The 22869-nt window shown below is 50.2% G+C and overlaps 1 protein-coding gene across 4 annotated transcripts; it reads right to left on the bottom strand.

Moving 5' to 3' along the window:
- Positions 1–1852: 1852 nt before the first annotated feature.
- On the bottom strand, positions 1853–22682 carry BRD4 (bromodomain containing 4). Of its 4 annotated transcripts, none has more exons than XM_053462953.1 (21): positions 22504–22682; positions 15855–16179; positions 11661–11798; positions 10923–11058; positions 10744–10824; positions 9050–9279; positions 8244–8645; positions 7868–7996; positions 7267–7479; positions 6921–7114; positions 6129–6451; positions 5810–5920; positions 5624–5676; positions 4973–5264; positions 4143–4799; positions 3936–4045; positions 3651–3816; positions 3391–3518; positions 2794–2987; positions 2264–2480; positions 1853–2182 (listed from the first exon to the last, which is right to left on the bottom strand). In XM_053462953.1, exons 2-21 carry the CDS (start codon positions 16143–16145, stop codon positions 2111–2113), a joined length of 4137 nt encoding a protein of 1378 aa, XP_053318928.1. In that variant the 5' UTR covers positions 16146–16179; positions 22504–22682; the 3' UTR covers positions 1853–2110. The 4 variants fall into 4 exon arrangements, with proteins under 4 accessions (XP_053318928.1, XP_053318931.1, XP_053318930.1 ...); XM_053462956.1 differs by having other exon boundaries at positions 3651–3813; XM_053462955.1 differs by lacking the exon at positions 22504–22682 and adding an exon at positions 18313–18413.
- Positions 22683–22869: the final 187 nt, after the last annotated feature.

Here is a 22869-nt window from a genome sequence, read left to right as displayed (position 1 = left end):
GGAGGGAGACAGAGCTTATGGCACATAAAAGGATTTTAGTTTTTTGTTTTTTTGTGTTTTTTTTTTTAACAGTTCAAATTATATATATATTTGTATATAAAATAAAAAAAAAAAAGGAAAAACAGAACAAAAATGTAACCAAACCGGTAAAAATTACATAGGTGAAGGGGGAGGAGAAGTTAGGAGGGGGAAGGGTTCATTCAGTATGAAATTAATTGGGTTTTGCCCTCATCAGACCATTAAAGACCCCCCACACACATACACACACGGAGATTTACACTACATGTATGGGTGGGCAGTGATGCTCCATGTTACAGCAGCCAACACGTACGTCTACAACTCCCAGGACTCTAAGGCAGCTCTCACAGGAGGGTTATAGAGCTACGTATCAGCTGCCCCACATTAACGTGAAAGCGTTGGAGCCCGCAGAGCATTGTCACCGCGCGTGCAGAAAATTGCACTATATTAACCGGATGGCGCAGAGCATTGGGAGTGGGATATATGCAGAGCATTTCGGATAAAGAGCACTGGGGCGTATATATTATATATATATATATATACACATATATGTCCCGGGGCACGCAGTGGTGCGTATTCTATACGTATAGCAGAGTTATAGTGCTATTTGTATGAAGCCAGGGCTGCCAACACTGCTTGAGCAGAGATCTTTACAGATCGCGAGCGCGTTGCTGGGGACGCACCGAGGACAGCCTCGGAAGCGCTTGCGTGTTCCTCAAAGCCAACAAAATCAAATGGAATGGCTCCGCAGATGGACTGTAAAGATCAGACGGCATTCATTGCACCTCGAGTCTATATAAACCATTCCATGTGACCGCGTGGGGCGGAAGAAGCGCAGACAGCACACAGCAATATAGGTTCTGCATGCAGGGGGAACGCGCCTGCAGAGCGACATCCGGAGCAGTGAAAGGGGCATATGCCTGATACCTGAGATTAAAAGTACTTGAGTAAAATGAATATTTACACGCAGCCACACACCGTGCGAGATGCACCGAATACACGCACACGCCAAGCGCCACAGCCACACGCGCATGGAGAAGAAAGATGGCCGCACGCAGCACGCCGTGGCAGTCTCTGTATACTCCGTGGCAGCAGAGTGCTTGTGATGCGTGTTGCCAAAGAGCGATAAGGCAGCCAGGCATGCGCGCGCCGCCGGCCGTTCACATCGATAACAGGCACTGCTAGTGTAGAGATTTAAAAGCCTGCAGATCAGAACAATTGAAATTAATACAGATAGGAGCGGGGCTGCGCGCATGCGGACAATGCGGGGAGATGAAGGCTGAATTGTTCCATTGCGATAAATTAAATCAGCGCCTGCTCCTGAATGCGGTTCTTTGCCATGCTCCCGGGTCCGGGGCGAGTCGCGTGCCCCACGACTACCTGCTCTTATATAACCCGAGGAGCGGTCGCAATCTCGCAATGCTCTGCATATGGAATACGCCCTGAAGAAGCGTTGGACTCTGGGACGAGGAGCACAGACACATTAAGGAGAGGAGGGGGAAAAAAATAAAAAAAATAAATTGAACAGTACAGAAAATTATACATTATGGTCACAGATCAAGCTGTACACCAGTAACCTCTGATATCCAATAATCTCTTGCTATTAACGACTCAGATGCACGCGCACGTACACACACAAAGATCAAGGACCCGCAGCCCCCCATTTGTCCTCTTGCGCAATCAAGCACACACCGTGTGGCACCCAAACCCCGTTCTGTGTGAGCCTCATTCATTGCAAAGCGCCCCACTTCATTCCTCGCAGAAAGGGGTAGAGCGAGAGTCGGGCCGCCGTCCTCCTTCAGAGTCTCTGCGGCTCCGCGCCGGCCGGGAGTTACTGCACGATAATCCGTTACGAGGAGGGTCAACAGCATCCCCCGCTTCCATTATCACTTCTGGAGACTTGCCGCGTCTCAATGTACAGGGGCCGGGGATAAAAATACAGGAAGGGCAGAAAAAGATTCCGTGTCTCTGGTTGGTGAGGCGTCCTCCTGTCCCTTCCGCCGACATTTAAAAAAACAAGTGGAAATTCTGGGGAAGGGTGGTAAAGAGTAAAGTGGTGGAGGAGGAGGTGGAGGGTGAGGAGCATGAAGTCTTACGAGAAAAGGTTCTGTTCAAATATCTCCATCAAGTCGCTCTGAAAATTCATGTCTATAGAAGGAGTCATCTGTAGGGAAGAAACGAGGCTCGGTTATTGGCATCCATAGAGGCTTCACGAGACGGATCACGCGGATGGAGGGATACTTACCGCCTGCCTCCGCCTCCTCTCTTGCTCTCTTTTTCTGGCCATTTCTCTCTGATCCATGATTGGCTGAGAGCTCTGCGCAGGGGGTGGAGCCGGCTGCAGGGTACTCTGCACATGCTGCTGCTGCTGTTGTTGCTGCTGCTGCTGCTGTTCTTGCCGTCTGCGTGCTTCGTCGTGCGCTTTCCGCGCCTGCTCCTGAGCATCATCTTCCTCCCGGTTCCTAGAAGTGTTCACAGCACTCGTTACACATCAGGTTACACGCTCACCTCTCTCGCAAGGCACTGACCAGCTACACACCCCCTTATGGGCATTCCGAGGACACATTAAATAGGTCTTTGTGCAGGCCTTTTCGGCGTACGCACGACAGGTTGTGTTGCTATGTACGGTCTGTCAGACCGGGGGCACACAGTAATCCATGGGATTTCACACAATCAGCTGGAATTTTTAACACCCCCCCATAAAAGCCAGACACCCATTCCCGTTCTTTAGTGGATCTTGTGGTTCCTTAAACACACACTACGAAGATCCGCTACCTCATTCTCTCCTGCTCTCTGCGCATCCTCTCGGCTTGCTCAGCCTGTAGCTTGAGTGCTCGCTCACGCTCCTCCTTCTCACGAGCTGCACGTCTGAAAAGTTCAAAGCTGTCACTGGAGGACTTGCAGGATGGAGTCGTGGTAGTTGGCGGCTTCTGTGCCAGGGTGGCCCAGCGTGCAATGTTCTTTAGATCCTGACACAGAATGACAATGATTAGACACACAGACCCTGCTGACCAGAATATACAGTCGGCAATCAGCCCACCCTGAATTATTTGCGCAGTGCAGGGGATTGCGGTCGCTCCGGCTCATCCCTTTACATTAAGTGGCATAGATGAGGTTGCTGCTGGCTTTATTTCGGGGAGAGGATCTAATGTCACGAGTATATACAATCCCACAACGTTGCCAAAAGAAAACTAGGAAGCAGCCATATCACCAAGGCCGGCATTTCTTAAAAATTAATTTCTGGATAAAAATACATCAAGGACTAGCCCTCAAAAAATAAATGCAATAATAATAATAATAATAATAATTATAAACCCTAAGGGGGTTTTGTGCTCCTGAGAGTTGGAGGTCAGATTGATTATTGAAGTTCACCTTTTTGGGGGCCACTGGTGTCTTGGGTTCCTGCTTTTGTTTTTCTTTGTCTGGGACCCCTTGAGGCGGCATACTCTGCTCAGGGGGTCTTACAGGACGTCCTCCATCGATTGGTTTTAATTCTGGCCCTGGAGGTGGGGGGAGAAGCAACAAGATGAGAAGCGAGGCAGGGGGTCAGTGATATAAAGACCTGACAGAAGACAGGGTGCACAGCTGGCATGCAGATGTTCACCACAAAGAGAAATAGATGCAAGACTAACGTGGCTGCACGTGGCTAGGACCCTTAAGGGATTCCGGAAGCTTCTGGGGCTCATTCCTCATGCTGGGGGAGAAGCTTTCGGGACGAAGGGATGGCGAGTGTCTCTTCTCCTCCTTCACCACCACCAAGGGCTGAGGCTGCAAAACCGAGGCTCCTCTTATATCCTGCTGATAGGAACAAATATACTCGAGTCAGCACACAAGAAGAGAACGCTCGAGACAACACGACGTTCAGGAACAGAAAGGAAGACGGCGCAAGCCTGTGATGCTTTTTTAGAACTGGTTACCTGCTTCTTGGGCTGTCCAGCCTGGGGAGAAGCGGGGTGCGACAAGCCTGGAAACGAAGGGACCTGAGGAGAATGAAGGAGAAGGGGGGATGGAGCCTCCCGCAAATGACCTGCAAAGACACAACGGGAGAGGATATTTAATGAAGCAGACCCGCCTAATCGGTTCCTTTTGCACGCAGGTCACACGGTTGCTGAAGAACATCTCACCTCCGGGGTACGGCTCTGGCTTCTGCTGCCGAGGTGAAGGGTGATGGTGCTGAATGACTTGCTGCGTCTTGGCCTGCTGGTGCGGCGCATGCTGTTGGTGTGGAGCGACCAGATTGCCTTGTAAAGCTGGATGTTGTGGCTGCTGAGATGGAGGTGGCGGCTGCACAGTTGGCTGTGGCTGGGGGGCAGTCGGGGGCGACTGTAAAGGGTGCACATGAGAAGACTGAGGTGGTGGAACCGTGGGCGCGGAGGATGGAGGAGGCGTGGGGTAAGATAAGGACTGCAGATGCCTCATTGACTGCGACGGCGGAGGCAGAGGCGCCTGTGACTGCACTTTAACGGAGGGTAGGAGCGGCTGCATGGGGGACTGAGGAGGAGGTGGCTGGGATTTCTGCAGCTGCTGAAGGTACATCACCATCTGCGCGTGGCCAAGCTGATTTGGAGATGGCGGGAGACCACCAGGGGGAGAGGGAGGCCCATCATCCTCCAGCAAGACGTGCGGCGGCTGAGAGTGATGATGAAGGATGTGCGGCGGAGGCTGGTGGTGGGGTTGGGACGCAGGCGGAGAGGCAGATGGAGGTCGAGCTGGTTTGGGAGGGAGGGCGGCTGCGCGATTAGAAGGTCGAGAAGGCTGCTGGGGCATGGCGTTGTGTAGAGCTGAAACAGGCAAGAAAGAAATCCATTAAAGACAGTTTTTGTATGATTTTTAAACCTAAAAAAAGTTTTGTTTTGTGCTTTATGGAGATTTTGGTAAATACAGGCATTCGGCACATCCCTGGTCTCTCCTTGGCCAGCGCTCCAATGTTTAAAGCCAATAACATTGCTCTTACCTGGAGGACTGACTAGGGCATGCTGATTGAGATGAGGGGGAGAGCAGCGATCCGGCTGTCCTGTAAGGTGTGGAGGAAGGTCCGGCGGAGGGAGGTGTAGAACCGGCTGCCCGTAATGAGGAGTTACCGCTTCAAAGACACTTCCAGAATGGAGAGGGTGATGGAGAGACGGGTGGGAGGTTTCCAGGATTGGCGGCGCCGGGTAAGAGGGTGGTGCGACCGGAGATGGTGGCTTAAGAACAGAGGGTGGAAGGGTTGCAGGCTGTGGGGGAGGATGAGGCTGGTGATGATGCTGTTGGAAGAAGAAAAACATTTAATTATCAAACAATAAATACAAAACATCTTGAAACCTACCAGTTATACATCATACCCAGAAGATTCTCACTCACGATAACGTTCTGGCTTTCACAAGCTCTGACAGATTGGGTCTGTGCACCAAACACATCGCAGTTCTCATGCTCCCAGACTCCAATACGGTCAGGTCACTGACCGGAAAATCTGCCCAGCCCAAAACATCCCTTAACCATCTCCTGACCGCAGTACATTAATCTGCCCCAATTTACTACACTATAAAAGCCAGCGTCTCTCTGCCCACAGCAGATTTAAAATGTACAGCACCGTGTTCCACAGAGACGGGAGGATTTCACGTACCTTTCTTGACTCTCTGCCTGAGTGACATTTCTTCTTCTGTTTCGGGACTGCTTCTAAAAAGTGAAAGCATACAGTGTAAGGAACGAGCAATAAACGCTCCGTATTCCTTTATATTCGGGTATATGGATATCGTCTAAGCAGGAATCTGGGATTCAACATCAAAATGGGAAAGAGACCATTCCTGACCTAGGTCGGACTCCTCGCTTTCTGTGCTGCTGGACTCGCTCGAGCTCTCTGACTCGGAAGATGAGAAGCCTTTAGTTTTACCAGAGAGAGAAGAGGGAGCATCCATTTTATCTGTCAAGAGTAAGGGAACAGGAAGAATTAGCCTAGTCCGATCGCATCGTTTAGCCGGCAAACCCTCCATCCCAGCCTACACAACCCTAAAAGCAACGCGTGTTGCGTGTAAACCTTCAAAAACTCTACGCTTTGCTCCATGGCTGCGGTTCCATCAACCAAGACAGACACTAAAGCCCCTCTACCCGTCCCTAGCAGCCCGTCTTACCCTGTGGTTTCCGCTTCTTCCTCAGACAGGAGGTGACGTATCTTTCCAGCTCTCTCAGCGTGGACGGTTTTAGTGTCTCAAAGTCTATCTCGATCTCGTCGGGATTGGAGTTTTTGAGCGAGGGCTCCCGGGACTGGATGATGTGCACCACCCGGCCCAGCTTTTCCCCCGGCAGCTTATTGATATCCAGGCTCAGCTGCCGCTTCTCCTCGTAGGACATGGGGCGACATCTTTGCGACTCCTCTTCCGACGACTCACATGGAGCAGGAGGTGGCGCTGGACGAGGCGGCCGCGAGACCGGCGGAGGGGCTTCTTTCTTGATGCTGTTGGGGGGGAGAGGATATCACTAGATGAAAAAAAAAATATGCACGCAAAGCAGGTAAAGAAAAAAACCCACCAAACTATTCCATAGCAATTTTATTCTAGCATATTTTTTTTTTCTTATTTCCATGGCATTTCACTTCCCACGTGTTGGACGAGAGGAGCTGCTGTTATACTGCAAAATTAGCGTCATCGCTATAGAAAGCAACATGAACCAGCAGGATCTCTTCACGGTGACCAGAAACACCATATTACATAAACCTCAACTGTCCATAAATATTCCAGATATTCAAAACGTTTGTTTTACATACAGACAAAACACAAAGGTTATCAGAGCGCCCTCTATTCCTTACAGGGACTCAATCCTTTTATAACAAACGCCAAGTACTGTTACTATTTAATGCCCAAATAGCTCTATCTGTGACGCGGATAAAACATCTGCAGAGCGTTTTGTTTAGAGGATTACGGTACCTGGGTGCTCCCACTGGTACTTGAGCACTTTTCTTCGGTTTCTTGGCCGGGGGCTCCCGAGCTCTGCTTTTCCGGGACTCCTCTACCTCCTCCTTCCTCTTGTGCTTCTCCTTCCGCTTTTCACGCTCTTTCTTCTTTGGTTTGTTCGGCTGCGGCTGAGAGAGGGCCGCTAACTGCTCATGTACAGCCTTCAGCTGCGAGGACAGAACAGTCAGCGGTCAGAAAAAGGGGCCAATAAATCATCACAGTAACTATACGGCAGCCATTTAGTATAACAGCCCCCCGTACCGTTTCCCTCCAGCGGCCAGACTTGACACCTTAAGGGAATACAGCTCCCAATCCTCACCTGTTCCTGGAGCTCCGCCAGCCTCTGCGCCCGCTCCTCCTCGCTGTCTGAACTGCTCTCGGTGTCCGAGGAGCTGTCGCTGCTGCTGTCGCTGGAAGTGGGTGGTGGCCCCTTGATTGAAGGAGCTGGGGGTCCCAGAGCAAGCGAGGGGGCTGGAGCAGGGGCCTCTTCTGGTTCATCCGGCATCTTTGCAAAGCGCATCTCAAACACATCCTACAGCATGGACAGAATGGGAAAAAGATCAAACTCATTTTGTGGCATATCCATTAGCAGTCAGGAGATCACCGGAAATGAACACCTTCCAAAGACTGACCCCCCCCCCCAAAGCCAATGACGGCCATTGCAATCTGCCCCACCAGCCAAGGATGTGCCCTCTGTATAAATTAAAACCATTGCAAATATTCAGCTCTCTAAACGGGAAAGGTCGCTAAATAAAAAATACATAATTTGTCCATCGGTAAGGAATGTTCTATACATACAGTGGGTTCTTAACATACAGTTTAGTTTATTTAGTAACCCTGGAATGCTTATATATAATGTCCAAAACTGAGTGTAGGCTTAATTTGCTAGACGATGTTCACGTTGCCAGAACTGGGGTTACCTGCAGTTTTCGGGCCATCGCCACCACCTCGTGGTCAGGAGGATTGTATTTGTAGCAGTTGGAGAACATGAGCCGCACATCCGAGGCGAAGTCCTGAGCGTCCCGGTACTGGAAGCCGTCCAGCTTCACCTGCAAGCAAAAATATTAAGGTTATGAAGGTCCATGCAGCCTGGCCCAGTATGTAGAAGACATCTGCGTTTTATTTATGGATCAACGATTCCTTATTAATGCCTACATGCAATATATTATTGTCCAAGATCGTCCCGAAAGCCTCTTTGGTTGGACGAAGTGGCATAGATTCTAACACGGAATCCCCCCAAATTAACGCGTCATGTCTGCAGGACATATAGACTTTTAAACCAGATGCTCCGCGCACCTTTATGGTACCGAGGTCCATGGGATGCTTGATGATTTCGCAGTAGTCGTGTAACCCCAGGGCTTCCACGTCCACGGGTTTGTAAAAGGGCCACGCGTACGCGCTGTGCTTCTTGGCAAACATCTCACGGACGATGGCCGCACAGTAGCGCAGCTGCTCGGACGTCTTGCTGCTTTTGTCGGAGATACCAGCAGGAGGTCCCGGCACATGGAGAGTCGGAGGCGCCGGCAGCTGGGAGTCGGGCACCTCTGTCTTCTTCGCTGGGCGAGGTTGGCGCCCCGTCTCTCGTCTCTTGGTGGCCCGGGGAGGCTTGGACTCGCCGGGGATAGGGGAGGATTCGTGGAGAGGGTCATGGGCCGTGGGAGTTGTGGTGTCCGCTTTCCTTTTCACAAATTTTGTTACCTGGAGAGAAAACGTGAAGCATGGTCAACATTTTCCATCAATAGCCGTGTCAGGATAAAATCCATCAGATGAACATATAATAAAAACCTAGATCCTGCTGGACAAGCTCAGCTATATATACACGCATTATAATATATATAAATATATATATATATATATATATAGAACTTCCCAACTAATGGCCAAATCATGCATTAAAATATATTAAAGTTTCATTTTCTACAGCTGCAAAGCCCTTTCGAAACCATCCTTCCTAACCCCAGCCGTTTCAGATACTGACAGCTCTGAAAACGATCAGGGGGCAGATGGCTGTGGATACAAAGTGTGTGAAGAGTATATTTTGGACACAGGAACATTTCCGTGCGCTCGCGCTATTCCGCCAGGTTCCCCACCATCAAACTCACCTTCACAGGCTGGGCAGTGGTCGGCATGACTGGAGGATGACTCTGAAGAGGCTGAGGGGCAGGAGCTTGGGGCACAGTTGTGGGCACCACCATGTCCTGAGGGACCGTAGGCGCGAAGGTAATGGGTGCTTGCGTGATTGCCGGGGGGCGAGCTGTTGCAGGTCTAGCTTGTGGAGGGGTAGGGGCCCGGGTCACGACGGGCGGGGAAGGAGTCGGTGGCTTGGAAACAGCTGAGAAAAAAAATACAAAAATAAAGGAAGCTATAACGTCATTTCGCTCACTTCTGTACAGGTCGAGAGCAGCAGAGGTGTACGGAGAAGACCCCGATGCACGTATATCGCCACGGCAGACATCACAGCAAGCGGCTCGGCAACTATTATAGACCTTCCCATTCATTCCCAGCTCCTCAAACAAGACAGCCGACGGAGCAGCCGGTAACTTCAAACAAGGGGGAAAAAAACTTTGAAAACTGGGTCTATTAGATATGTTTTTGTGCCATTTTCACAAAACTTTGGGCTTTTTTTTTTTTTTCTTTCTTTTTTTAGAAAAGTATCATGACAGCAACATCAGGAACCAAATATACGCTTACTGAGAACCAGCGGCATTACACAGCAAACAGCTCCCCCCCCCCGAACCTCCCGGTATCTTCCGCGACAGTCCTGATCCTCCGCCAAGGCTTAAACTTGGAAAGGGCGGTGATGGGAACGCTAGCGGGAAACAGGGAGCGCTGGGACATATCGGGAAGGGGCCGACTGCCAGAAAGCCGTGGGAAACAGCTGGACCTCATAGCCCGGTTTCAGAGATTCGCTGCGACCCAAGAATGAGGAACTCCAGCACAGGACGGATAGGATTTAGGGCTATTGAACTCCCCGTTTTAAAAGCCTATATATCATTTTTTTTTTACATTCCCAATAAGTAGAAAAGCCTCCCAAGACAAAAGAACCCTAAAACCATCCTTCAATTTCACCATGAAAGTGCTCCACATTCATTTCCTTTCATTCTTATAACAGGACAGTCTTCTCATTTCTAACCTCTATATATCATAAAAGCATTTATTCGGGTAATGTCACACATTCGCCAACGAAACAGATCATCAGTTTGAAATCTACAAAGCTTCTGTCCAAAGTGGGAAGGGTGCTGCGAATGAAGAGACCGAGCAGCCAAAATCTATACAAAAAGCTAAAAAACATTAAAAAAACGGGAGACAGAAGACGTCAGAAGACTTTTGGTGATCGTTTACTTCTCAAACATACGGACATACTGTGCTGCACTGCACACAAATGTCTCAATAGTATAAGAACCTTTCCGGAAACTTCTGTCCATACAGAATATCCGTCCAATATCAACAGTAGCCAGAACTGGAAATACACGCGTGGCACCATGAAAGAAAATGGCTTGGGGAACAGGGTTAGCACACGCGTGACTCCATACTAGCCTGACCCTACATCAGTGTTCTTTACATGAAAGCCTCTGCCTCCTACCACCAAGCGGAAAGGGCCACAAACCTCCAAGGCCGCTGTAACGGCTGAACAACCCAAACGACAGCGCTCTAGAGTGCGTATTCTCCCAAAGCAGAGGAGCCCGCTTTCCTCAGACGTACCTCCGGATCGAGGCACTCGGTCTCTACATGCGTATTACAGCCTCTGCTATAATAGCAGTAACCGTTCCATAACACAGACCCGCACGTGACTTACGTGTGACAGGGGTCTTTGTGGGGGGCTTCTCCGTCTGCGATCCCGACAGGACCCGAGTTCTCATTGGGGTAATTGAGGCATCTGGAAGAGAAAAGGACCGGATGAAGTACACCTTTCTTCCCAATAAATCATTTCACGAGCAGCCTGGAGCTGACTGCGGGGTTACAACCAAAAATCACCTGGCTCTTTCCTTCCCCGGCCTCGTCCTTTGCTCTGTATGACCGTCAGCTCCGTCTCAACCTCGGGCATTTCTGATATCTTCTGTAGGAAAAGCTTCTCCAAGGCTTCGGCCATCAATACTATGTCGTCCCCAGGCTAGGAAACACAGGAGAGTGTTGAGCACATCGGGCACTTCATGGCTTTGTAACAGATCACTGGGTACGGGTTCGCTTAACCTGAGCTAAAGCAGCTTCAGCAGCAGGTGACAAACGCATCGCCTCTGCGGCCCCCCATTCTCCCCATTACCGTCCGAAAACCATGACGGCGCATAAAGCAGAACGGGCACGGGACGTTAACATGGCTGCTTGTATGCCTGGCGTGTACGCCTGTGAGGGGACTTCAAGTATAGAAAGCAATTTCTGCTTTTAAACAATATTAAAGGGTCAGACATAAAACCTATGTGTCAGGAACGGGGCAGACCTCGCAGTAACGGGGAAATCGGCTGTTAAAATAAACAATTCAGGTGAAACGTTTAAGTGATGCCATCACCATAGCAACGGACGTAATCTGGATCAGACGATTCCATCTGCTGTAGTGAGGAGACCTCTTGAAACATTTCACTGGAATCATTTATCATACATTACGCTCGGTGAGAAAGCGAGCTGCCTGGGAGCGCTTTATTAAAGGGGCTATCGAGAAGATTCGTCGCCGGTTCCTCTGAGACGAGGGCCGCTCCAGCTTCCGCCGTAAGAAGTCACCTTGTTGTAGATGTAGCAGTTGGTGAACATGGTGTTGAAGTCCTGGATGCATTCCTGGGCGTTCCAGTAATAATTGTTCTCCAGACGCTTCTTAATGGTGCCCATGTCCATCGGAGTCTTAATGATCTTGTAATAATCCTGGAGGAGGGAAACAGACAGACATGTTTACTCATATTCCGTCACGACTAATACACTATTATGGTCACAGAGAGACAACAATCCTAACACTAATTCTATGATCCACAGACACACGGGCTTCCCGGCAGGCGTCACAGGTCAGCAGGCTCTGTTGTGTGAAGCCTCGCACCTTGCTTGGTTCTTGTGTTATAGGATAGGCCGGTTTCTATCCCACGCAGGACCACAGCAATTCCTGCAACTTTTTAATTTGACCCCAAATAAGTTTCCCTCTCCGCGCATCAAGATAAATGGCTTTTTTTTTGCATAAACACAAACACACACTACATGGAAAACAAGGACATTTCTGGCAAGAGGGGTTTCTAACGATCAATTAGCCTTTTAAACTTGGATCAGCGAACCCAACGTGCCATTGGAACACAGAAGTGATGGGAGTGATATAGAAGTGATGGGAGTGATATAGGAGTGATGGGAGTGATAAAGGGCCTCTGTACGCCTATGAAGATATTCTGTTTCCAGCTACAAGACATTTACAACATTAACCCCGTCTGTGCTGGATTTCTCATTCATTTCATGTTATTTTAATAGACAAAATGTGCTTTCTTTCATAAACAAGGACATTTCTAAGTGACCCCAAACTTTTGAATTGTAGCGTGTGTATGAACGTACATACATATTATACACACAATTATTAAAAGCTGAGAAATTAAACCCTCTATTTTTTCTATAAAAGGATAGAAACCACTGTTAAAAAGAAACCCAAATTCCATTACATTGCACATCCTCCCAGGAATGGATGGTAGGCAGACATTTTTTTTTATGTTGTCTTGGTGACTAATTTCGCATTCTTTACATTTATTAGTATTGTAAGTGAAGAAACTTCCGCATGGAAGACGAGGACACAGAGTGATGAGGAAGCAGGGCCGGTGCGATCTGACACAGGGGAGAGGGGTCTTCAGATAACTCGGAGGTCTCCAACGGCGTCATACAAGTAGCTTGCACCACGCGGTGTAATCTTGGGTGCGTTCGGCGCTACCGCAGTGATCTCCTATATGACATCCAGCGGTTTGGTGATAAGTCCCTTACTATAGTAACATCCATCACCTCTCGTACCGAGCCTTCCGCCGTCTACTAAAAGGCGAGGGCCTCCTGGTGTCGGCTTCCCCCGGCTCCAAAACATACGTTGGAGAACGTTTCAGTCTTATACACTTTCTTGGCTTTCCTCCAAGTCACAGATAGAGATACTTCAGTCTTTCTGGATAATAGCAGGGAAGCCAATACCTTCATAGTATTTCTGCATGCATGAACACGGGTGGTGGTGGGGGGGGTGTAAAGGCAGGCAAAAGGAATATTTCGTCGAGATTAAGCGCTGCGGGCTCCGCATCCCGAGAGCATGTCACCGGGGGCCTGGGTTTACTAACCAACGATAGATTTAGGCACCTCAGTGGCGTCTCTCGCTTCATGCGATACCAGACATACTCAATGCTGAGACCAGGACTCTGTAGAGCCAAACCATCCCTTCCGGGACACTGCATTCTTTAAGCTAAAGATAGTTCTTATGTACTTTGGCTATATGTTAATAATAATAACTTATAATAATAATCTCACGTCTCCCCGATAGTATGATGGATTAGCTACACTTCCCAGAACATTAATTCTGACCAAACCCCCAAGTCCATTTGCAGAAACGCAGCCCCAGACTTTCACTCATCAGCTGAGGACCTGCTGTCATTTTTCCGCACGCCAGTTTCCAGAGGTATGGTTTGGCTGCAAGGCTTCCACGAAGACCACATCTAACCAGACTTCTCCAGACAGTGGATGGGGGTCCCAGGGTCCCACTGTTGCTGAGCTGATGGCACCGCTGGACATCTTCCCATCCTGGAGGGAAGCGAGCGCGACGCGTCTTTCATCTGCTGTAGTAAATTAACTTGGTCGACCACCGAGTCTTCGGTCATCACCATTGCCGGTCTCTTGGTGCCTTTTCAGGAGGCCGGGGTTGCGATGAGACGCAGTATAGCTGATGCAGTACAGCTCCTCGTGGTTTGTTATGATGTAAGACTTTGTTAAGGAGTCTGGCCGTTCCTCACCCAGTTTTCCGCCTCCTACACAGCTGTTGGTTTCAGTGAATGATTATGTTTCAACCTACATATTAAATGTATGATCATTAACACCGCACTGTTTGGTATAATTGTTTCATTATACTCCTGATTATAAGCCTAGGAAATCCCTGACTTTGTGCATGCGTACCGGGTGCTGTTCCATAGCTGAAAGAGAAAGTAAAAGCGTTCCAAACACTAACCAAGCCTATTAATGCCTCTTACAGGCATCCAGACATCCACCCCACACTTCACTCAGAGGACGACGAATAACAAAGCAAGGAGGAAACAAAAGTATTTACTAAACCGAGTCTGCAACAGATTGACTTCATCATACAGCTTATAAAGGGTCATCTCCTGCGGGCTCAAGAAACGTCACATTCCCCATTCCAGCCGGGGTGGCAGGAGACGCTCTTTTGGAAGTAGGGGAGGCGAAGCATTCAGGTCTCCGGTAACCTTCTGGTTTAGTGAATATCACTCGTATGCTCTTAGCGTGTCACTGGCGTGAGGGGAGTAACAGATGAACGCAGTGATTACAGGACGATCGCGAGCAGCTGGCTCCTAGGACTCTTTTGGAAGATGTGACTCCTGTCCTCACCACCCCGAAACTCCCGGGGACGGGAACACCAGAGCCCTCGTAACACGCAACACAGGGCGCAAATAACCGCGTGAATAAAGCCGCTACGCAGGACACGGAGTCTGGGGCGTCAGATTGCCGGGCAGAGTCGCATCCATGGCTGGGAGTAATATCACTGTCACAAAAAAAGCGCATATCCTACGAACCCAGCATACGGTTAAGGAGCCGCAGCATGACGGGCACTTCACACGCGTCCAACAAAGCAGCAAACGGGAAGAGAAAGCACCTCAGGCTTGAGTCATTCCACCTCCTCCGAATGAGCAATGACTACACGTATACGACTAGTACACGCACACGGGAACGAGTCACGCGTGAGTCAGCCCTTGGCACCGGGTACCAGAGACGGTCTATTCAGGAAAGTGCGATCAGTTACACCACCAGCAGAAATGGAGTTACAGACACGCGAAGAGCCACGTTTCTCATACATGCATCGTGTCAGGGGCCCCGTCCTTCACACAGAGGTGAAGCGAGGACATGTCCCATGCTTTGGGCATTCATAGAGAACGAAGAGCTGCAGAGATCTACAAATCTACACAAATTACACAAAACAGAGCAAGAAATCAGTGCATGCCCAGCAAACAGCCCTAAAAAACACCCCTAAGGCATAAATATCAGGGCAGAAAGGGGTTTTAGAATGGGATTCACTGAACTCTTGTTTTGTTTTATGTACTACTTGGTTATTATTCTAGCAACAACCCATGCAATATGGGGACACTTTGTGGTTTAACATGAAGCGTCAAAAAACCTCTTAATGATAATAAAACCTACATAAATAGTTCCATGCGGTATAATACCGTACGCTGTATAACGGAGGGTTCCGGCTGACTGCCCCCCATTCACACCGATCTCCCCCAGCGTACAGAGTCTTCAAACCCATAAAACTCTCCTTTAACTAAAAACAAACGCTGGCTCCGGGAGAGAGCCCATTCCGGCTGGATTCCCGTGAGCGGCCGACACGACGCCAGAATCCCACCATCAATTCAGACGGGTGAACCGATACAGAACGTACAAGAGATCAGGCTCGGCCCTCACAAGAGCCCGAGGTGACCCAGCCGCTGGCAGTAGAGCCGGCACGGGGAGAGGCTGGAGTGAGATCTCTCCGTGGCATTAACAGCCCCCCCCCTCCGCTGCACTTCCAATGAAACAGACATCGGGCTCTGATATGACCCCAGCGATCAGACCCCACCACGAGCCCGACCGCAACGGGGCGGAATAACGCACGCAATTTATTCACCACGAGCACAGAACAGGCTTCCAACCAAACCAGCCGCACAAATAACAAAACAAACCCCGTCCGGCCTGTCCGCGTCCGCAGCGTGTACTCACGGGAAGGTTGAGTTTGATGGCGTCCACAGGCTGCTGGAAGGGCCAGGCAAACTGATGCTTCCATAGCGTCTTAAGCACGGTCTTCAGCAGGTACTGCAGCTGGTTGGTCTGGCGCTTGGGCTGGTTCGCCTTGGCCGTCTCGGGGGGAGGAGGGTTGGCGAGCTGAGGAACCTGTGGCTGGGGCTGGGGAGGGACAGGCAGCTGAGTCCCCGACATCTGACTCCCTTCCACTCCGTCACCCATTCCAGTCGTGGCCCTCAAACGCGTACCAAGCCCAGTCTCGGCTGACATGGCGGTGCTCCCATCGCACGTCGGGCCAGGCGACCTGATGGAGGAGGAAGAAACGTTAATAACCGGAAGGAAGACACAAAACTCCATGCAAACGTAACCAGATACATCACGAGTTACTGAGACCCGAGACCGAAGGCTACTTTCTCTATTTTAAAAATATATTTATATTGTAAGTCGTGACGCTGACAGTTTGACATGGTTAACATCTCTTTTATCGGGGGTTCTAGCCTAGGAATAGGTTTATGCGAGTGATTCAGAGGAGTCTGTATGAGGAGCAGTAACCATGACAACAGAGGAAACACTCACACAAAAAGGGATCGACATTTAAAAATGGGCCGAGAACGGCTCTCGGTAAATAAGAAGCGTTAATGAGGAGAGACGGCGGCCGCGCACAGCTATTCACTAAGCCACGACACGAATCTGCCGGCGGGAAGGCGCCGACTACGCGGGGGAGAGTTACTCCACAGCCCTCGGGCTCTTTCTAGTTTGCGTGTAGGCTGCATGTCATAGAACCCAAGCAGTCTTATCGCATGCTGTCCGGCGTTATTCTACCAGCCAGGTAGCATTTGGTTCTTACTACACCTGAGTGAACGCTCATCACTCAAACCAACGACTGGCACTCCAACAGCTGCATCAATGTGGCCTGTGACTTAAATATATGACGCGGCCAAGTCCATAGAAATATCAATCCTGCCCCTGCTAGCGCTTAATGTTGGCGATGTGATCATATAGATAGGTGGATATGGATATATTAAGCTTGAGCTCTCGGTTGGTTTCTGTAAATCCATATTATTATGTTATGCATTACGTATGCCCCGGCTACACAGTGCACATCGCTGTGGAGTATGACGGCGCTATATAAACCAACGAATACTCATTTCGTCCAGCGGCTTTTATCGGCTCATTTTACTGCTTTGTAATAACGCGGAGAACGCGGACAAGATGTCTGTTGAGTTTCAGCAGGAAGATAAATGGGGGGGGGGGGGATAAATATATATTAATGCAGACTACCATCCATATACAGATATGTCCTCAAATAAAGGGCTGCCCCATACGGATAGACATACGTATAATCTATACATGTCTGCTTCTCGGGGAGCGATAAAGGCTCAGGCTTCACATCCGTGATTTACACGACATGCACACGCGGTACTCGCCGGCGTACAGACTATAAACATTACCCGCCACTCATCTCTCCCCATACACCGCATGTTACTGTAAACGGTGCGTTTCGTACGGCCTATGACATCACGCCTGTGAAGCAGTAATGGTTAATACACAGGGTTCACGCACAGCCCCACACCTGTATACATAAATACACGGCATGCAGGTTAATCCATGTGTGTAATACATTGCCCGCCACCCCCGGGCCAAAACCAACAGCACCAGTCAGGAGGAAAGCCTAGTGCCGGGGACCATGTGTAAGTTATAACACTGCCTGCCTGTTCACATGTTTGGTATATGAGGCTATGGGAACATGTACGAGTAAGTGCTATTGCCCCGGTCCTGTATATATGAATACACTGCATGCACATTAAGCCGTTTGTACTCCACATTACACGACATCCAGGCGATGGTGTCAAACCGAACTAAACCAGATACAATCCGAATTGGGGGGAGGGGTTCAAGCCTTTGTACAGCGAGTCGGTGCCTCCGTGTTAGTGGGCAGATACACGGATCTGGCGATAAATCTGGGCGTTTATTGTAATGCGGAGCAGGAGCGAAATCCAGGAGAATCGCAAACCGAACAAAAGCCGTAAATAAGAGGCCGGAGCACCGGGAGATAACGCGCAGCGGCCCCTCCTCTGGCACTGCGGTGCCCGCTCTCCGTGTGAGCCCGACCCCAAACACGCAGCCCATGCAGCCGGGTAACACGCAGTCACCGCCCGGGAGCCGATCTCCCTCACCCCGCACACGTACGCGTATCGGTGCGGGCCATTTCCAGAAGAATACATGTTGTGTATATCAACCCACCCCCGGGCCTCCTCTCCCAGAAAATGGCGCCGGCTCGGGGCTCTTCTCCAGGCCCCGGACTCCTCCTCTCCGGTACGGCAGCCTGCAGCTAGCCACAAAGGCTGTGCGGCCGCATTAAAAACAAACAACTAACGGCCTCGGTCCGTAACAATACAAGCGCACGCCCGAAGCGCGTCACCAGCAGCAGCCTTACCGTCCGACACAGGGCCCGCCAAGGAGACCCGGCGCTACGGAAACTACGCAGCGCTGGCAACTGCCAAGGAGAGCCCCGGCGCAAGGCGCGTATTCACCAAGCGTTGCCTTACGCTGCCAGCGTAAGCCCTCCCTCCTCCTCCGTCTGCGTAAAACAAGAATTCGCACTTTGCGCTACGCAAAATGCGTGACAGGAAAAGAAGACCGTGACCTGAACGCAGGAGAAAGCAGGGAGCTGCGTCACGCTGGGGACGTAGGGAGTCTAATTCACGGATGCGTAGTGTAAGTTGAGGAAGTGACGTCATGCGCAGATGGAACGTGGTGATGCAATACAATGTAATGGAGCGAGCGGAGAACATAGTCAGGCGGGGTTACGCAAATAACGTACCGTTTCCCAGCAATAAACTACGAGCAGCATTTCTAGCATAGAATTTAAACATGTGAAATGCTATCACGATACACGCGATTCAACACAGCATGATTACAACAGGAAGCAAAGCTAGATATATGTAGAGGGTAGTAAGCACTTTCCTGCCCATTTGGCCCCGCTACCCCTAGGACCCGGGGTATTAAACAGAGCATTTTGCATATAACCGTATGGATGCAGAAATCCAACTCACCCCTCCATGTCCAGTATATCCCCTCCATTGCCCCAACGAAGGTCAGCACCAAGATACACCACAGGGTGACCTCAGGGGACAGGCGGCAGCAGCGCACCAACTCACATCACTCCCTGTATTCTTTTCGGAAGCGTAGTCCACAGCGCAGTACGATTGCGTTATGGAGCGGGGGACAGACATACATTCACACAGACACAACGGGGGTGAGCACTCTGCCCATGAGCTTGCAATCTACCCTTAGGGCACTTTCCTCTCCAGCACAGATGCACGCGGGTTACTCGCTGGCGTTCGCCTCTATCGCAGGGGTAGAGAGCTACCCTGGAGGGGTATAAACGGAAAACAAAGAAAACAGTGTTTGCTTCTCCGACGCGTTTCACTCACACTGCTACTACTACTCTATAAGAGAGGCTAGTGGGTGCCTGCTGCTAGGCCGTGCCGTCAGCCTCTGATTTCTCCCAGGACCGGACCCTGCCAGCATCACGCCAGGCCTGCTAAACCAAGGCCTAGGGGCACCCCACCATAGAGATACCGCAGAGCAGCGAGAGACCGTCCGAAGGAACAGGAACAAAAAAAAAAGATCAAAGAGAGCCCCTTCACTGATTTGGACGTATTCAACTTTGGCATAAATGCACAAAGCTCGGGGGGGGGGGGGGGTCCTTTCCGGTCTCTTACCCCACTACTATTCTCATCATAAAACAGAAAAACACTACATGCCCCCAAGTCACATCTCTCCTTGGCGGGTCCGACGTACGGCCGGCATTTCAGACCCAGAGTTGTGAAAAACAAAACAAATAATAAAAAAACAATTTAGACACTAATTCAACGTTTCCGTGGATTCATTTCCACCGACGCGGATGAAACGGCCACCGCAAGAAGTACTGCCTAACCTGACCACGGAGCCCGCCGCGTACAGTGCAAGCAGCTCCGCAAGCAATAAACTCCGACAGGAAGCAGGCGACAGTTACATGAACCCGGATGACCCTCTCGCCCCTCCGTGCTCATACCCGAGCAGGCATTCCTAATACCGGGTGACCCCGGACACGTCTCCTCTACATATAAACCAGAGGCCACCACAGAACGAGTATCCCGCTTACGGGGAATATTTATCTCTTTAGGAACACGTCGCCCCGAACACAGACCGATTCCCCACGACGGGAAAAAACGAGGTCACCGCCGTTAAAGCTGAAGCTGTGTAAAGATTTCCAACTCCAGGAAAGGACAAAACAAGCTTTGAGCCGAGAGAAGTTACCTTCCCAGAGAGAGCGCACAGTGATTGTCCTCAGCAAGTATTTGTCCTGCCGCATAACTCAATAAATAATAACAAATACCGCGGCACGACGGGAAGCCCCTACTGGCAGGGCTGGGACCGCGTTGGAAACGGGACGTCTTGTTAGTTAGCAAACACAGAATCACGCCGATAACGGCACGGGGGCTAAGATGCACGCGGAAAGCAGACCAGTCTACACGCTAATCCCGGGAGCATTTATCGGTACACGGAAGATACACACGGTAGCTGGAAATGTTAAGTCTATCGAGTCGTGTCGCGATGAGCCCGTCACACAACAAGTTCACAGCTCAATCATATCCCAGCCTTAAGAGCGCGAGTCCGGGAACACCAATGAAGTAACGCTGCAAACGATGGGGCGCTTCCCGTCATTCACCGCCGCTCTCTACATCCCAGCAGCCCCCGCACAATGCGGATTCATGTGTATACACAGCAGGCAATTCTCCAGATATATCCAGAAAAGAGATACCGTGCCCAGCAGTTAGAAACAATCCCGTCGGGATATACATTACACCCGCATGGAGACGTGTAAGACACGCACACAGCGTACATCGCCCTGAAATGCCTTTCCCGTGGCTAGACGTATCACAAACGCAGCCGTACCTGCAATCTCACGTTTAAGGACCCCTCGATCCTATGCAAATGAGAGCACGTGACTTCTGCCTCTTGGCTCCACCCCAGCTGCTTGTCATTTAAACAGGAAGCATTCTCCAGTACACTTCCTGCACACGCTTAGTATCCCTCCTGCTCAATGGTAGCCGAGAACCCACTGATATTACTGAGAGCGGCGGCAGCAAGAGCTAATCATGTGTATGCCCTGCTATCTATCCCCAACACAATAATGCAGACTAACATGCTATAAAATTACACAAAGTATTAAGAATATATGCCTGGGCAACCCCCACTAGAACAAGACCATCTGGATTGTGAGCGCGTTGGAGCCGGGCCGTCCTCACCCGTTTCTGTAAGTCAAATTGCTATGTTTTATTTATATCCTGTTTACCTGTTGTACAGCACTACAGAACAGGACGGCGCTATATAACACAATAAACAGTAAGACCGTTTGCGCAGAAACCTCCTTATCCGTTAGCGAAAATTGTTACGTCCTGCGGTATATGATGGTGCTATAGAAATCAACAACAACTTATGATTCCTCTGTGACGGACAACATGACCAGGACTTGCCACGTGTCCCGCGGACCACGTAAACATAATAACGGCACGGAGCCTTTTCTCAGCCGAAATAGACGACAAGAGCAGCAAAGGAGCCGAGACATTTATTCATCCAGAGAGCTTAAACCAGCAGCTTAAACCAGCTTTTTACACTTAAAAATACATCTCTTTAGCAAAACATTGATGCGTAGTTTATTCATTCCCAGTCCGTGATCCCCCCGTGCGCATGCATGGAGAGCGAGCCCACCGATTTTAAGCAGCCAACCATTGGTGAGAATTGCTGGACCACAGAGGAGGAAGGAAGCTGCAGCTTGTCACTTAAGTATCTTATGAAAGTACACACAAAGTGACAGCGTCGCGAGCATCAAACGGTCGCTTTAAACTAAAGTCAGACTTCGAGACAAAGTCAGTCAGTAAACAGCAACAGATTTAAGCATAATTAACAGAAGAAGACCCACAAAAAGTAACCATTTAAGTTCAGGTAACCGTTACTTGCTTAATCGCCAACTGTATAAACGGCAATCATTCGCACGTCTGTTTCCAAAGCCCACCATTTAGGGACGCTACCCAGGAACAGCGATGTTCACCCAGAACCGGCCAATATTCAACATGCAAAGCTTTACGCGGCGAAGCCACAAATTCTGAGCAATCAATGGGCTGAGAGAACGGCTTCCCTCCAGCGATGTACAAAGGCCTTAACAGCAAACCTTACACAAACAGGGCAGCCTCCTCCATGCTGGAGCCCAGCACCATAAACAAGCAGGCCAAACGGCAGCCGCTCCATAAAACACATACAGCACATTTGGCCTTGTCCAAGCAACAAAGCCAGGCCGATAGTGGTGCATCCTGGCACAGACAGTAGTCCACCCACTTCCTATTCAGCAGCATGAGTGATACATATAGCCTACCTGAGGTATTTTTCCCGCTGCCGGGTAAACCCACCTTTACGTAAACACGTAACAGGATAAAAAAACATACCTCTGAGCCACTGCGCAAATAACTTAGGGACTTTACGAACATTACGTAATTCCTCTTAGGTCCCTTGGTTACGCAATGCGGGCCCGGCGTACATAAGAGCCCGTGAGAGGCACAGAGAACGGGGCCTTGTAGCTTACCTTCGATCCCCCTCCGGGAGGCGAGACGCGGACGACTAGACGTAAGATCCGGTCACCGACTCGAACAATACTACGAAGGGGTCAACAAAGGGCTCACCAATAGCGATTAATGGAGACGCACCGACGAGAGAGCTCGCCCTCCGTTCCTTCCTCACACAGCACCGCCGCCGCTACGCAACTGACGTCATACGCATACTCCTACGTACAAACTGCCACGCCCCTCTCTCGATACCGGGAAAGCCACGCCCCCTCAGAGCCTTTTCACATTCCTCTCTGCTGAAAGGCAGGACAATGGGAGGGGCAGGACAATGGGAGGGGCAGGACAATGGGAGGGGCGGAGGGATACCCAGAGCGAGTGTCCTGCTC

Source organism: Spea bombifrons, chromosome 4, assembly GCF_027358695.1.
Source record: "Spea bombifrons isolate aSpeBom1 chromosome 4, aSpeBom1.2.pri, whole genome shotgun sequence".
Classification (NCBI taxonomy): Eukaryota; Metazoa; Chordata; class Amphibia; order Anura; family Pelobatidae; genus Spea; species Spea bombifrons.
This window is presented reverse-complemented; position numbering and strand designations above follow the sequence as displayed.

Bases quoted from the DNA above. Each gene is read 5' to 3' on its own strand.
- BRD4 (XM_053462953.1), bottom strand. From the start codon at position 16,145: ATGTCAGCCGAGACTGGGCTTGGTACGCGTTTGAGGGCCACGACTGGA. The intron at 11,799-15,854 runs GTGAGTACACGC...TCCCTCCTCCAG, and splicing joins CCATCAAACTCAACCTTCCC to GATTATTACAAGATCATTAA. The intron at 7,480-7,867 runs GTAACCCCAGTT...TCCATGCTGTAG, and splicing joins CGATGGCCCGAAAACTGCAG to GATGTGTTTGAGATGCGCTT.